The 15,068-nt window shown below is 35.2% G+C and overlaps 1 protein-coding gene across 2 annotated transcripts; it reads left to right on the top strand.

The window, feature by feature from the left end:
* The first annotated feature begins 7,693 nt into the window (after positions 1-7,693).
* LOC121234035 (NAC domain-containing protein 83-like) lies at positions 7,694-9,114 on the top strand. Of its 2 annotated transcripts, none has more exons than XM_041129834.1 (3): positions 7,694-8,091; positions 8,295-8,581; positions 8,761-9,114. In XM_041129834.1, exons 1-3 carry the CDS (start codon positions 7,899-7,901, stop codon positions 9,064-9,066), a joined length of 786 nt encoding a protein of 261 aa, XP_040985768.1. In that variant the 5' UTR covers positions 7,694-7,898; the 3' UTR covers positions 9,067-9,114. The 2 variants fall into 2 exon arrangements, with proteins under 2 accessions (XP_040985768.1, XP_040985770.1); XM_041129836.1 differs by having other exon boundaries at positions 7,728-8,091; positions 8,295-8,563.
* The last annotated feature ends 5,954 nt before the right edge of the window (positions 9,115-15,068 follow it).

Below are 15,068 nucleotides of genomic sequence, written 5' to 3'. Positions count from 1 at the left end.
TGAATAGCCATGAAAACAAACTTCACACTTAAATCAATTCTGACACTTAAAACATGAAAATATGGGAAGGAATAGCCATTCTTACCTATTTATCCAAAGCATAAACATTATAAAAGCTTATACTAACTCTATTCAAAAGAAAGAAATATACCTGGATGATTTGGAGCAAACAAATGCTATTTCAACAAACTTGACTACAATACTATTAGCAACAACCTCGAGAGTTTGATGATAATAATATACTAATAGCAGCAACTACAAGAATTTATAAAGGATTACACATAATATATGAATTCATTATGGCAGCAACTAAACTTAGTATAAGATTACACATAATGTGATGATAATACATCACTAATAGTAGCAACTACAAGAAATTATAAAGGAATTCACACAATATATGAATTTATTATCAATTAAAGAGAAAATAAAGTATCAATCCACAAATACAGCATCAGTCCTTTACCCCCTATTTGGTTACCAAGAAAACTAAGCAATAATATTAAATGCTCCTCTTAACTATAGCATAAGTGATAGTCACTTCACTTATGCTATGGTTAAGCTTGGTATCTTATTCTTACATTGTGCATGTCACTGTACAGCTCAACAGTATATAAAGCATCACTAACTACTAAATAGTAGTGTCTAAATTGAAGCAATTCTTGAAAATTAAAGATATTAAGCATCACATTTTAAATGAAATTAAGAGCAAGGCACCCTTGCCTTGACACCTCATTTACCGAGGTAGAAATTAAGCTAGTTACATGCTCAAAACCTTTTTGCACATCTACTGGTGTGCCCATGAAATTCCATAGCTCTACCACTGTCCTCCCAAGATTATGCAACTTCAGTAAAACAAAATGCAGAAGAGAAAGAACCCTTGGATAAATTTATGGGTATAATACTGCTGTTAAGTCACCTTTTGTAGCCTTTATTGTTTCTCCTACCTTAGTGAGTGGATCAACCCCGTTAGTCTAGCAAGTGTGTTGTTGGTTGAGAGGGGTGGTTTTGGAGGGAGAAACTGAGAAAGAAGGGGGGGGGGGGAGCTAATAAGGGTGGTCGTGGTGGTTGCTTGTCATAGAGTGGTGGCTCGAGAGGAGCACGGCAGCGCTAGGGAGAACTGGTGGCCGTGGGTTGCGAACAAAGCAAAGGAGAAATGGAGGGTCTCGGGCTGTTGGGCTAGGCATGGAGGAGAAGGGGGCTCCGACGAAGGATTGGAGACAGCATCGAGGTGTAGGTGGTGGAGCATGGCGCCCCTAGCAGCAGAGATATGGATTTGTGAGAGAGAGAGAGCGGTGAGGCCAGATTTGGAAAAAATGAAAGAGATTGGCGTGGGGGCTAGAGGAGAAGGAGGGGGTGGCCGTCGAGGTGAGGTGGCGGTGGCGTGGGCAATAGCGGAGACGGCGCCAGGCAACGACAACCATGGGAAACCCGAGAGAGAAGAAGCTACTGGGAGGAAAAGGGAGGGAGAGATCAGCATCCACCGGAGGGGAGGATGAGGAGGTGGTCGATGAAGTGGGGTCGTTGGCGACGGGCTGTGCTCGGTGGCTTGAGTTGTGGGTGGCAGATGCTTGAGGGAGAAGAGGGATTAGGGAGAGAGAGGGGGGACGGCTGGAGGGAAAAAAATAAAGGGAAAATGAAGGTTTAAATTTTATTAGCTTTTGCGGTTGGTTATTATCGCCGCAAAAGTTGAAAACATTGCCGCAAAAGCTGAAAATGTCACCACAAAAACAAATAACCCGGAATAGAAAAAATAATTCAGGTAAGTTTATTTGCGGTGAGAAAAAAGTTGCCTCAAAAGCTAATAATGTCGTCGCTAAAACTAAAAACAAACGAGGAATTATTATTTCTGATAAGACTATTTGTGGCGAGAAAAAGTAGCCACATAAAACCTTTTTGTCGCTGCAAAAATATTTTTTCCCACAAAGTTTTACTTGCCAACGTGATCTCATGGTAAAAGGCTAGTTTTTTTTCCACGAACAATTTTCGTATCATCAGCTAATTATTTACCACGAATGTATATCTTGAGAAGAAAATTTGTAAGAAAAGACCATATATATTTGTTGTAGTGACCTTCTTATAGTACTATTTGATTGCTTTATATATATTTTTATCGATCTGACTTATAAAAAGTGGTTCTAGATCACTAAGATTTCTCGTGTGAGATATATATTTATATATATATATAATGATATTTTATCTTTTACATTTTTCTCCTAATTGAGTATCGTTTGTTTCTCCTTGCTAAATGTGAAAGGTTATGCTAGAGAGCTAAAATGAATGGTCATTTATATATAATAAACTGCGACGAACTTGAATAATGCGAGAAGTAGTAAAATCGACGTAGTCTTTTATCAAAGCATCCAATCACAAAGGCATTAACAATACATAGTAAAAAAAAACTATACTAAGAATATCTAAGTTGCATCCATTATGAAATTAAGTAGAACGCTAAGTTACACATTCAACAAATAATAGTAGAATATGATTCAAATGAATAGTACTTTAGGCTAAGGAAATTGATTTCCTTTCCAAAATATATGAATGCCCAACTTTACACACTTCTCCAATACCATACGTACGTTCATCCAAATATATCTCTTTATATATATATATAAAAAGCCTATGAAACGGAATTTTCTTATTTTAACGGTTTTTATTGTTTTTTTGTTAAAATTTAACGCCGTACGTTCGTCTAAATCTTCCGAGAAAAAAATTTTGCTTCTTAATTTTATTTTTCATTTCTTCTTTTCCCATTTATTTGTTTTAAGTATAGTATTTTCTACCTTTCTTTTTTTTTTTTTGTTACTGCAGTGCTTATTATTGTTATTTTTTATGATTAGCTTTCAGATCTCGTCAGTTAAAAGACTTTCAGAACTGAAGATTTCTGTTTCATCTTTACAAGTGTACGGTAATATTGATTTTGAAACTTTTTCTAAATAAAATATTTTCTAGATTTTTTTATTTATTGTCATTTATTTCAGTCCGTCAGGTAATCCCAACAATTATATTCACCCAACACATTTTATAACATATTTCAAAAGTAAAAAATTTCAATTGCTTTGTATAGTCTTTTATGGCTTCAAGTCTTTTATTAAATTTCTTAAGTTCTTTTTTTGTCGTTTGTCTTCAGGTCTTTGGTTGAGTCTGAATATTTCTATTTATAATCTTTGTAAGTGTATGTTGTTATTTTTTTTGTATAGTCATTTGTTATATAATTCTTTCACTATTTTATGAAATTGTGAGTGTGTTGGAGAAGTTTTTGTCACAAACCAAGCAAATCATACAATTTATACAACCTAACATAAATTGTGAGTGTATTATAAAAATCATCTAAAAAACAAATGTCGTGTGGAATTTTCTCTTTTTGAGTTATTATTTTTCTGTTTAATATTGTGTTTGTGGCTTCGTTGGTGTTGTGTATAAGGATGGTATTGTCTTCGAACAGAATTATTAAATTATGTCTATGAATTAAATTATTAATTGATTTTTTTTTTTTTATAAAAACCATATTATTTCTTAAAAATAATCATTTCACTAAACTAGACAAATGTGCTTAGCACGTTGCTCCTGCACTAGTATATAATATATATATATATATATATATATAATGTATAACAATACAATTAGAATCCTATTGGAATCATTATAAATAATAATAATTTCTTGTTTTTAAGCAATGTAGAATCTCATATACCACCTTCTATAAAAAAAAAAAAAAAAAAAAAAAAAAAAAAAAAGAAAAAGAAAAAGAAAAAGAAAAAAGAATCTCATATATCACCTACTCTTATTATTCAATATGGGATATCACAAAGGAAGTGAGCAATGATTCGACAATTCTTCAAAATATGAAAATAAAAATACTTGTGTTTGACGTGGTTTGACTTTTTCAATTGAGAAATACTAGGTGATTTACAAATAAATCCTAAAAAAGTAAATTTACAAATTGATTTGGTTTGACGTGATACGTAATATTGTAAAACTCTTTTTAGTACAAAGTAGATATGATGTCTCGCATCAAATTTTATTTGTTTCTAAGTTTTTTTATCGCTTAACGCAAGTGAAGTGGACAAGCAAGGACCAACGCCCGAAATTTATTTTCTCATAGATTTCTATGGAAAACCTTGGTCTCATATTTTATCTTAAAGATTCTCAAGGTCTTTGTTGGGACAAATTGCCCTAAAGAATCATGGGCAATTGAAGAGAATAAAATATCCAGATCCAAGACTAGACTCAGCCCACCAGGCCACCACTAAGAAATATGAGGAAAAGCGGGAAGGGTAAGGGAGAAGAGTGTGTCAAGACGCAAGGGGCAATGTCAGGAGAAAGTGGAAAAAGAAGAGGTGGTCAGACATGCAAAGCGGACTTCACTCACTACTATAGAGGCGCACATGAGAAAATGATCAGATAAAAAGCAAAGGGCCAAATGACATGGGGGTCTTTTTCGACTTCGACTTCGACTTCTTCTTCAACCTCTGGAAATGGAGCTTCAGTGAAGGGGTCTTCTCTAGCAAATACATTCATGATTTCCATTGTACAGTGAGCAATGAGAGGCTATGAGAGACTGTAAACAAGCATATTATAGTGAATTTATCATCCCTAGATGCTCGTGAACGTAGGCATTATACCGAATTACGTAAATATCTGTGTCTCAATCTCTTACTTTCCCTGCATTTGTTTTCTATACACCGCCATGATTGTATGCCCCGACACCATACGATTGCACCAAACCACTATCGGGGGTACCAGACCACACTAATCGAGGGCCGAATCAACACAGCAGGTTGGGAATGACTCTTTCTTCCCTTTCGGCTTGTTGTGCGATTTTTTATGCATCAACAATGATACTTTGAGTATTGGAGAGTTTTATTTAGTAAATTTGTTTTGTTTTGTTGAGTACTTGGTATTTTGGAATGTTGACCTTTATTATGGAATCGTAAATTAATTATATTGGAGCAATGGGTTTGACCCAATGAGTTTTATGTGACATTGAGTGTTTGGAGTTTATGACTGTATTGTTGAGGTGTAATTTTAGGTGACAGAAACTCCTTGATCCTTTGGAGATGGGGCGTTACAATTTAATTCGGCGTGGATATATTTTTTTACTCTTAAATAATCTGAAATAGAAAACTAATGTGTAAACTTTCATTAATAGAATATGTTTGGAAGTTTGTGGAGTATGTTCGAATATTTGTGGAGTATATACATTCGAAGGTATATATCGCACGCCTGTGTAATTATGTTTGAACATTAATTCGAATGTAAAACCATATTTGAATATTCTTTGGTTACATTTAAACGTACTGATCAGAACTAATAATTTCATAAAATTAGAAAGTACAAATTATATCATATTACACCACAAATAGTATCATCTCATGAAAATGTTTTAAAGAGTTACAAAATTAGACGACAAAAGTTTTGAACAATGATAGGGTTTATTTCTTCTTCTTTCCCCGCCCGCCGTGATCTTGTTGCAGTGACATAACACGTTCCATCTGGACCAGCATCTCCCTCTGTACTTGTTCTTGAGCTTCAATACGTATTCTTTATTCCTACTCTCTTTGTCGCTCCTGCAAAAGCGTCTCTAAATCAGACTGTCGTGATAAGAGAGCCTCCAACTCCTGCTGTCTCGACTTCATATGCTCAATCTCTTGGCGTGCGGCGTCCAAATCCTTGGTAAGATTATTAACTCTGAAGTCGAGGTCATGGAGGAAGAATCAATATGACTTAGTTCTAAACATCCTAATCCTCTTACCAAACTAGACTTAGTTCCTAGGACCTGCGTAAATATATTCATGTCACTAGAAGAAGATTCCTCAGAGGCTAACTACATCTCAATTATTTTTTCCCACAATTAAGAAGAAAATCACACAATAAGTAAGAATTAGTAACAAAACATAATATTCATTCACATGTTGGCATAATTTATTCACATAAAATAATCTCACTTACATAATTATCTTTAACGATAGGATCAATCTACTCGATGTACACATCGGTACGAGTAGCAGCATAGAAATATACTATTGGTAACCATGTAAAAAAACTGCATGGCAACTTTTGAAAAGGTTATGATCAGGAATATCTGATCGATCTAGTCATGCATGCATGCATGCATGCACGTATAAAAGCAATATTAATATTAACATGATCTTCACAACGAAGGAAAGTACCAAGCAATCATCGAAGTTGACAGATCAATGTTGCTTGTTATGGCAGCTTGCTGTTGTCTAAGCTAGCTGCCTTTTGCTTTTTCCCAAAAGCATTTGCTTTTATGATCATGCATGCGTTTTAGTCATTCGAAACTCTAACTCGATCTTTTAAAATCAACCCAACAAATTAAATTGATAAATTTATATGAAAAAACAGTAATTATAAGAAAGAAAGCTAGCTCGTCGATCGCTCGCTGATCTTTATAAAAATGCTAATTGCCCGCGGTGGGGTTGAAGTGCGGCACCTACGTCAACTACCTTTCTGACTCATCCCTCCATGTTTAATTCATAGTTTAAAGCTAAAGCTTACTTTTAAAAAAGAAAAAAGAAAAAAGAGAAAGCAAAATTGAAGGAGTAAAACATATATAAATCTAATATTGATCATCAAATATATAAGAAGTTGGTCTGTGGATGATCATTTTGAGATTCAAAGAAAAACTTAGTCGAGTTGCTTTAGATGGAAGATCATGCATATATGGCTTCTCTTACTCTTGAAGTTAATGGCCAATATTTAAGCATGCAGAGGCCAGCAATCCACATTAATATATAATATGATATATCTATGGGTGAATATTAATGTGATATATATATGATCAAATTATATATATATATAAGTTATTTTTATATATTATGTTGCTCATGTCGTACGCACATGCATAAACTCTTAAATTGGATCATGCACATAGATCATACATACATACCCTTATTCTTGGATAAAAGATAATTAAGATTCTTGATCGGTAAAAAGGACCCTTAGTTTTTCAAGAAACTTAATGGATTAGCCACCGATATTCGTATAATTAATTAGTGATCACGACTTTGGACTTTTTATTTGATGTTGTTCTAATCAAGTCTGATCATTTGATCATCAATTCCTTAATCATGTACTAATTAGAAGAATTAATGGGCTATATATATAAGCGAGTAGATCAGTGAAACTATACATACATACATATATATATATACATACATACATATATATATATATATATGTAAGACCCCCCCCTTATAATAATTTCAACAAGCTCCAATTATAATATGGACCAATCTTTTTGAACTATTATAAGCTAGCACAAATTAATATTGTGGCTAGCTAGCTAACACCTTTCTGTCTTGCTTATAATTATTACAGTAATAGATCATGGATTAGAGTAGTTAGCCAATCTCCACAAAAACCATGGGGCTAGCTGATATATATATATATACTAATTCATGCCATAATTGATAATAGAATAATCATGACCCAATTAATGAGGAGGTCAAGAAATATTTTATGGGTATAAATTAACTCGATCGTAGAAAAATTAAAGGAAAGGAAATGAAATATAAAGTGCACTTTAATTGTTTAATTAATTTCAAAAATCAAATTGAATCTGCAGGCCGTTATAATATAGTGATCACATTGTCTTGATCTATCTCTAGCTACTTTCTGATCTGGCCCGCTCGTTCTGAACACCACTACCATCCATACACGACCAATATCTCTTTTTCTTCTTCTACAACGCATGCAGCAGCCAGCTAGCTGCCATGCATGCATAACTCATCATGATCTGATCTCTTAATTTCTATATATACTCTCATGCTACTATAAAAGCCCAAAATGGGGTTGCTTTGACTTCCACTGATTTTTGTTGACAGATCAGGTGGCAAAGTTACAGGGAGATCATCGAGGTTTCAATTTCCATGGACAAGTTCAGGTTTGCTCAAAATGGTGCAGTAGTGACCAGATTGCCTCCCGGTTTCCGTTTCCAGCCAACAGATGAAGAGATCGTCTTCCAGTACTTAAAGTGCAAGGTCTTCTCCTGCCCGTTGCCTGCCTCAATAATCATTATTCCTGAGATCAATGTCTGCGATTACGATCCTTGGGATTTGCCAGGTACTTGATTATTATTATTATTATTGAAAAACGGAACTGCATGCATCATGATGTTCTAATTAGTATCATGAGTTTTAATCGGTACTCTTTATTTTTTCAGCATTAATGAAAATGCAGCATGCATGTAAACTAGCTTACACGTAATCTATATATATATATATATATATATATATATAATTAATGCTTCTTCTACATATATACAGGTGATTTGGAGCAAGAGATGTATTTTTTCAGCCATAAGGAAGCAAGATATCGGAATGGGAACCGAACCAAACGAACAACTAATTCTGGTTACTGGAAGGCAGCTGGCTCAGACAAAAAGATCCTATCTTCTACAAAGAATCATGTGGTGGGAATGAAAAAGACACTGGTTTTCTACAGAGGGAAGCCCTCCCTAGGATTGAGAACTGATTGGATTATGCATGAATACCGTCTTGTCGATGCAGGAACTGCAGCTTGCATTTTCTCACAGGTACATAACTCAACCCAGGTGAATTTCCACCCAATGTCGTTGCATATATATATATATATATGTATGTATGTATATATGTATGTATGTATGTATGTATGTATGTATATTATATGTACTTTTTTATTTCAAGAATGTAGCAGTACGCGACTTATTTCTGAAACACTTAATGCATGGGTTTTATATATTTTTTCTTGCAGAATTCTTTGGATCAATTGGACAATTGGGTTCTCTGTCGCATATTTTCGAAAAAAGGAAGTACTGAAAACAATGATGTTATTATTCATGAGACGAGTTCAGAGAACAAAATAATTAAGAATGTCGTGGACGTAATGGCTCAGCCGCCTAGATTATTTGATTTTATGACGGAATACAAGACTGATGATTTGGGTCCTGTTTCTTCGAGTTCTTCGTCATCTTCAAGTTCCAGTACAAGTAGTATCACTCAGGTGTCTTCGAGTGGAGCAAATCACGAAGAAGGCAGTGCCTGCAACATTAGTACTTAGCTAGCTTGCTTATCATTTTATGGAAAAAACAAGCAATATTTATGACTATTTTTACCTCTATTTTCATTTCTCTATATATGTTATATTAATTAACTAAAAGAAGTCGATTTTGTTGAAGGAAAACAGATCCTCAAAAACTAGTAGTACGTACGTACGTACTTTTAAGCTGCAGGGATCATCAGAATCTTGGACTTCATAATTAAAAAATATTAATTGGCCTTTCGCGGCCATTAAACTTATAAAAATGAATACTAATTTTTAGCTAATTGGTGCAATTAAACAAGTGTGTTAATGTAATTAATGGAAGATATTGCTGATAATAAAAATGACTTTATTATCGGAAGTTAAAAAAGATACTGCTGAATGCTGATAATAAAGATATGGGAAAAGAAGCTTATATAAACAAATTTGATAATTCCTTTAAATGGAAGATCAGAGCGCGCGTAATTAGGTCCAGAACAAGATTAATACGTACAATCCCTCCTGCACATGATCGTTGCAGGGGTTCACTTCAACTTGTCAGTTCTGGAGAAAAGAAAGAAAGCATATATACCTTTCAAAATCAAGATAACCCTTAAATATTTGGCATCTTTATCTCTTGCTTCATCCGTACGTAAAATTGCACTCCCCCTTCAAATAAATATCGTACTATTAGTAAAATTAGAGCTGTGCAACCGGATCTAGATTTAGATTCTAAAAATTAGATGGTTATCTATCTAGTTTAAACTGCAAATAATTCAGACAAATAACTAAATTCAATCTAGATATCTAGATATTTTTTTCATTTTTTGGCTATAAATCCGAATATCTGAATTGTAACCGCATTTATTAATACTTTTAAAAAAAAAACTGTTTAAACTTTAAAAATTATTTTTATAGCACTTTTTTTCTAAAAAAAAATTATGATATCATGCTTAAATTGCCCAAATTGTTTTTAAAAAATAATAATTTAAACACTTTTTAAAATCTTTAAAAAAATAACAAAATAAATAACAATGCAAAATATTAATTTAGAAAGAACAAAACAAATAATAATACATCATAGCTAATTAAACTAATACAATGCTACTATTCTTCACATCTTGAATCTGAAATTGGGGAGAAAATTGATTTCTTTCATCTGCAACACAAGTTGAAGCAATATCAAATCAAGTGTACAATGCCAACACTAAAAATTTACAATCACAAACTGAATCCAGAGGTAAGCATTGGTGAAGTATAAAAATGCCAACCTAACATGAATTCTGTGGACATCTATTTTCCTTATTTAATGCTACTCATTATTAGTTTCCCCCAAAGTCTTATGCATACCTAGTATAGGGATGGTGATCTTCTTTCAGGGCCCACAACTTATGAGAAAGAATGGTAATTCGATAACTACATTTCAGCTTCTTGGGGCAAATGCAGCTAGTGCATTAGCATGTGTGGGAGAGAGGTTGCTCAAAAGGGGTTGCATTTGCTGACCATATAGTGAAATCAAGTGAGAGAAAGCTCTACCTACTTCGGCCTTAGCTTCAAAAGTTTCTTCAGGGGAAACCACTACTTGAGCAAAAAGATTAATCGGCTCCGAAACATATCGTAGGTTTCGGAGTTGAAAGAGAGAGATGGGGCAAACAACGACGGACTCGCAGTCGCAAATTCGTAGTGACGACTAGGGTTTTGGATTTGAAAGACTTGAGAGATCGTTTTGGAAGTAGGATTTTTTTTTTTTTTAAAAAAAAAAAAGGGAATTAGTTATGGATAACCGGGTCATAAAAATAGATTCGTAACCAGATATGGGTTTCTTTCAACCGCCTGAGTATAATCCAAGCGCATAACCGCTCGGATACACTCGGATCCCGGGTTTCAGATCGGACTGGAAAAAAATCCGGCCTGGTTCTACACCCCTAAGTAAAATACTAATTAAGAAATTAAACAATCTCCAAATTATACACCATTTCTTAGATTTGCTTTTTTTTTTTTTTTTTTGTCTAAAAGAATTTTGAAGTAATCTTTTAGCCCTTCAAAAAGCTAAAACAAAATTCCCTCTCCAAGAAAAAAGATGCAATTTTCTAAATTAAAAAACGTATCAATTCCCTTTCCCTTTAGTCTCATCAACCATTTTTTCGCTCTCCTCTACTTTTTCTATCTATTCTCCATAATTCTAGTTTTGAATGGAAATGTTGAGTTATGAATTGAAGAGATAAAATAATTTTTTTATAGGTCATGATTTGCTACCATTGTCATACCCTGTCCATTCAGAAGCTAGGCCTAATCAGTTCTAAGCTCATCCAATTAAAGAAAACACTATGTACCCTAAATCCCGAAGTTATTTTTCATCCCCTCCCCCCCCCCCCCCCCGACACCTCCTGCATAGACACCCCAGCGTCTCTCTTCTCCAACCCCCCAACTAGGCATGTTCATCCGGGTCGGATTTTGTTTTTTGCCCAGTCTGGAACCCGGGTTCCTCTGGTGCCAATAAGCCTATCTCTTCTATTTATCTATTCTCTCTCTCTCTCTCTCTCTCTCTCTCTCTCTCCATTGTTTTGTGTCACAGTCGTCGTGCGCTATCACACCTAGTGCCTCGTCGACACCATGAAACCTCATCACACGCTGCCATCCACATCATTTCCAACCCTCAATCTCTGCCCTACAGTTGCCACCATTCATGCTTTGTACTCCATCCAGCAAAAGCATTTTGTCATCATTAGCGCGCCATACCCCAGTGTCGATAAGTATCTGTCCATGTCTCCAATCCATTAACTCTCCGTCCATGTACTCAAGGTTGAACCATTTTAACTTGAAATCCAAAAAATATAAAACTTAATTACAATAATCCTCCTAAATCAAATACCTAAAAATTCATTCCAAAGAAATTAAACTCAACACCACTAAATATTCCCTAAAATCTCCCAAATTCACTATTGTCACCCGACACTTATCTTACCTCCCTCTTCTAATCCTATTATGTGCCATTCATTCAAACTTTCATAACCAACATAGTCATATGAAAAACAATGGTGGAGTTAAATAGGTGAGTCCATTGACTCAGTAAGAAGTGAGTCTATATTAGTGTGTAAACATTAATTGCTTACAAAATGCAGAAATAGACAGTTTTAAAAAATGATAGTGGCATTTTCAAAAGCATTTTGTTACAATAATAATATATACAAAAGGGCTTAGGCACAAGAAAAATTGAAACAACATCTGAATTAGAAACAGATGCCATGTTTACCCATGGCCGAGACATTGTGTGTGTATGGCATATGCAGTTAGCTAAGCAGAACATAAATCAATTTCTCACTAAAGTGTGTGCACTCAAAACAGAGGCCATGTTTACTTACACCTGAAGTAGAGTTGTGCATTCTGCGAATAGCCAAATAGAACAAAAATCACATTGTCACTAAAGTGATTCTATTAGAAACAGAGACTACCATTTTACACCCACGGTAAGGTTAGAAATCAGAGGCCACAATTTTGCATCTGTGGCAAGATCGAAATCATAGGCCATAGTCTTACACCCGTGGCAAGGTCAGAAATCATATGTCACTATCGTAACCTATGGCAGGGTCCATAATCAAAGCAGATCAGAATCTAATGCCTCGGGATTTTTAAATACAATGCAATAACTAAAAGTATATTGATATGATAATATCATATAATCAAATAAAATATTTCAGACTTCATGTTCACATTTTATGCAGTAGAGAAATAATAAGTACAGAGAGAGAGAGAGAGAGAGAGAGATCGGTGGTGCACGACGATTGTGAACAAGTGGGGAGATGAGAGAGGGGCCAAGATAGAGATAGAGAATGAAAGTGAGAAACTGAGAAGGGAGAGGATGGCTTACCGGTGCAGTGAAGCACAGTGGCAGTGTGACGAAGGGGCTAGACAATGTGACTTGCAAGTACGGAGAGGGAGAGGGGAATGAAATGAGAGAGAGAGACAAAGAGAAAAGAGGAGAGAGAGAGAGAGAGAGAGAGAGACATACGATGGGAGGGTGATGAAGATGAGCTAGAGAGAGATGTGTAAGAAAGAAATAGAGAGGAAAGAGACTGAGGGAGAGGAAAGTGGGACATCGGTTGGGGGGGGTTGGGGGGTTACTGCACAGAGGTGTCAGACTATGGGAAGAAGAAGATGAAGAAAAAGAAAAATAGGGTTTCAAAGGGCTTGGGCCTGGGCTTGAGATCATTACACTCTCTATCTCTCTCTCTCTCTCTCTAACCCTAATGGTTTTCCCCTCTCTCGTTCATGTTGCACCTTGGCTATGAGTTCACGATTTCACAACAACGGGTAGCCGCCTGGTGCATCACCTCAATGCTTAGCCGATGCCTCATCACACAAACCCAAGGTGTGAGTCTTATATATCTCGCAACATGCTAGTTTTTCCAAAATTTTGGGATTATATCAATTAAGGTATGGCTTGGTTTGACTAGAAGTGTTTTTGGTGTTAGAAAGATTGGAAAATCTATATAGCTTATTGGTTTCGTAATATTGCTCAACTGAATTGAAGTGGAGGTTGCTTGGATGTTAAAGTTAGGTTGGAATTTGGTATTTTGGTTGGATTGCAAATCTGGCTTGGGACGGAACATGGTGTTACTCTATTAGTTAAAGTTAAGACTTCAAGGTTTGGAAAGGAGAAGTTGGGTGTGAATGTCTCGGATAGGCAGAAAACATTGGGTGTGACAATGATGGTTTTTGGAGCTTGGAATTTTTTATAAGCTTTGTCTAGCAGACAATGTATAAACGTAGAATAAATAGGAGGTTCAAAGAGTTGGCTGATGGGTGGAAATGGGTTTTTTGCTTGGAAAACTTGATACCAGGTCATTATTATAATTGAGATTTGTTTGGGGTGTTGCTTGCAGTTTTACATAACGTGTAGAACAAGATTTGTGGAGTAAACCATTAATGACATGGTTAAACATGGTTAAACAGTTGACACGTTAGGCATTTAGTATTTATGAAATATTGTAACAACTGTATTCATGACTAGAGTGGGGTATATTAGGTTTAATTGTGGTTGTTGTCAGCTTGAGGTTATAGACGCATAGGTATGATATGGTATTGCATTTGAAGATCCTATGGCATAACTTGTTGGTTCTGCTTCTATTTGACCTTACCACGGGTGTAAAATTGTAACCTTTGTTATTATGTTGGTACCAACATCTTTGTTTTATAGTGCACTCTTTTTGGATACAAAGTGACTTTTTGTATAGGTATTTTCTGTGTGCACACGAAGTGCGATGAGTTTAAGAGGGGGAGATTTCACTTTTTATTTGTGCCCGGTTGGCCATCAGGGTTTGTAAAACCCTACCACAGGCTAAACATGACCTCTGTTTTGTTATGAAGTTCTTTCAATTATACTTGTGCCAAAGGTCTTTTGTCTATATTATTATTGTAAAATGTTTCTGAAATATCGCCCTATTATTTTAAGAATCTGTTTTGTTCTGCATTTTGAACTGACGCATATTTACACATTAGTATAGGTTCACTACTTAGGAATTGTTTATAACTCACTCGCTTATCTCTACTATTTTTCAAATGACTTGAGTTTTGTCAGTTGAAAAAGATGACACGTGAAAGGATTAAAAAAGTGAGATAAGCCCAGGTAAGAGGATTTGTGAGAGTTTAGATAGTATGTATTAGTATTGTGTTTATTTTCTTTGGAAGAAGTTTTGATACATTTTGATGTAGGGGGTCTGGGTCTGATAATGCTAAGATGACATATTCTATGTTGATAGCGCTAGACTATTTTGAGAAGGCAGATCATCGCAAATATGGTAAAAAATGTGAAGGTTCCAGGAATTGGGACAATATTGCGCATGCGTCAGTATTTTGGCCATGACTTTGGTTGCGGGTATCGGAATCGCACATATGACCCCAATTTGAAAAACTCTTTTTGGCTTCACCCAGTGGTCCTCGTTTTGACTCCGAAATCAGCTGTTTTCCCCCACCAAATCATCTCACAAAAGTTAAATGCAATAATAAAGTCATATTATTGATGCCATGTATAAGCCAATCAA

Source organism: Juglans microcarpa x Juglans regia, chromosome 6D, assembly GCF_004785595.1.
Source record: "Juglans microcarpa x Juglans regia isolate MS1-56 chromosome 6D, Jm3101_v1.0, whole genome shotgun sequence".
Classification (NCBI taxonomy): domain Eukaryota; kingdom Viridiplantae; phylum Streptophyta; class Magnoliopsida; order Fagales; family Juglandaceae; genus Juglans; species Juglans microcarpa x Juglans regia.
Note: the sequence above shows the minus strand (reverse complement) of the source record. Positions and strands in the feature narration are given on the sequence as shown.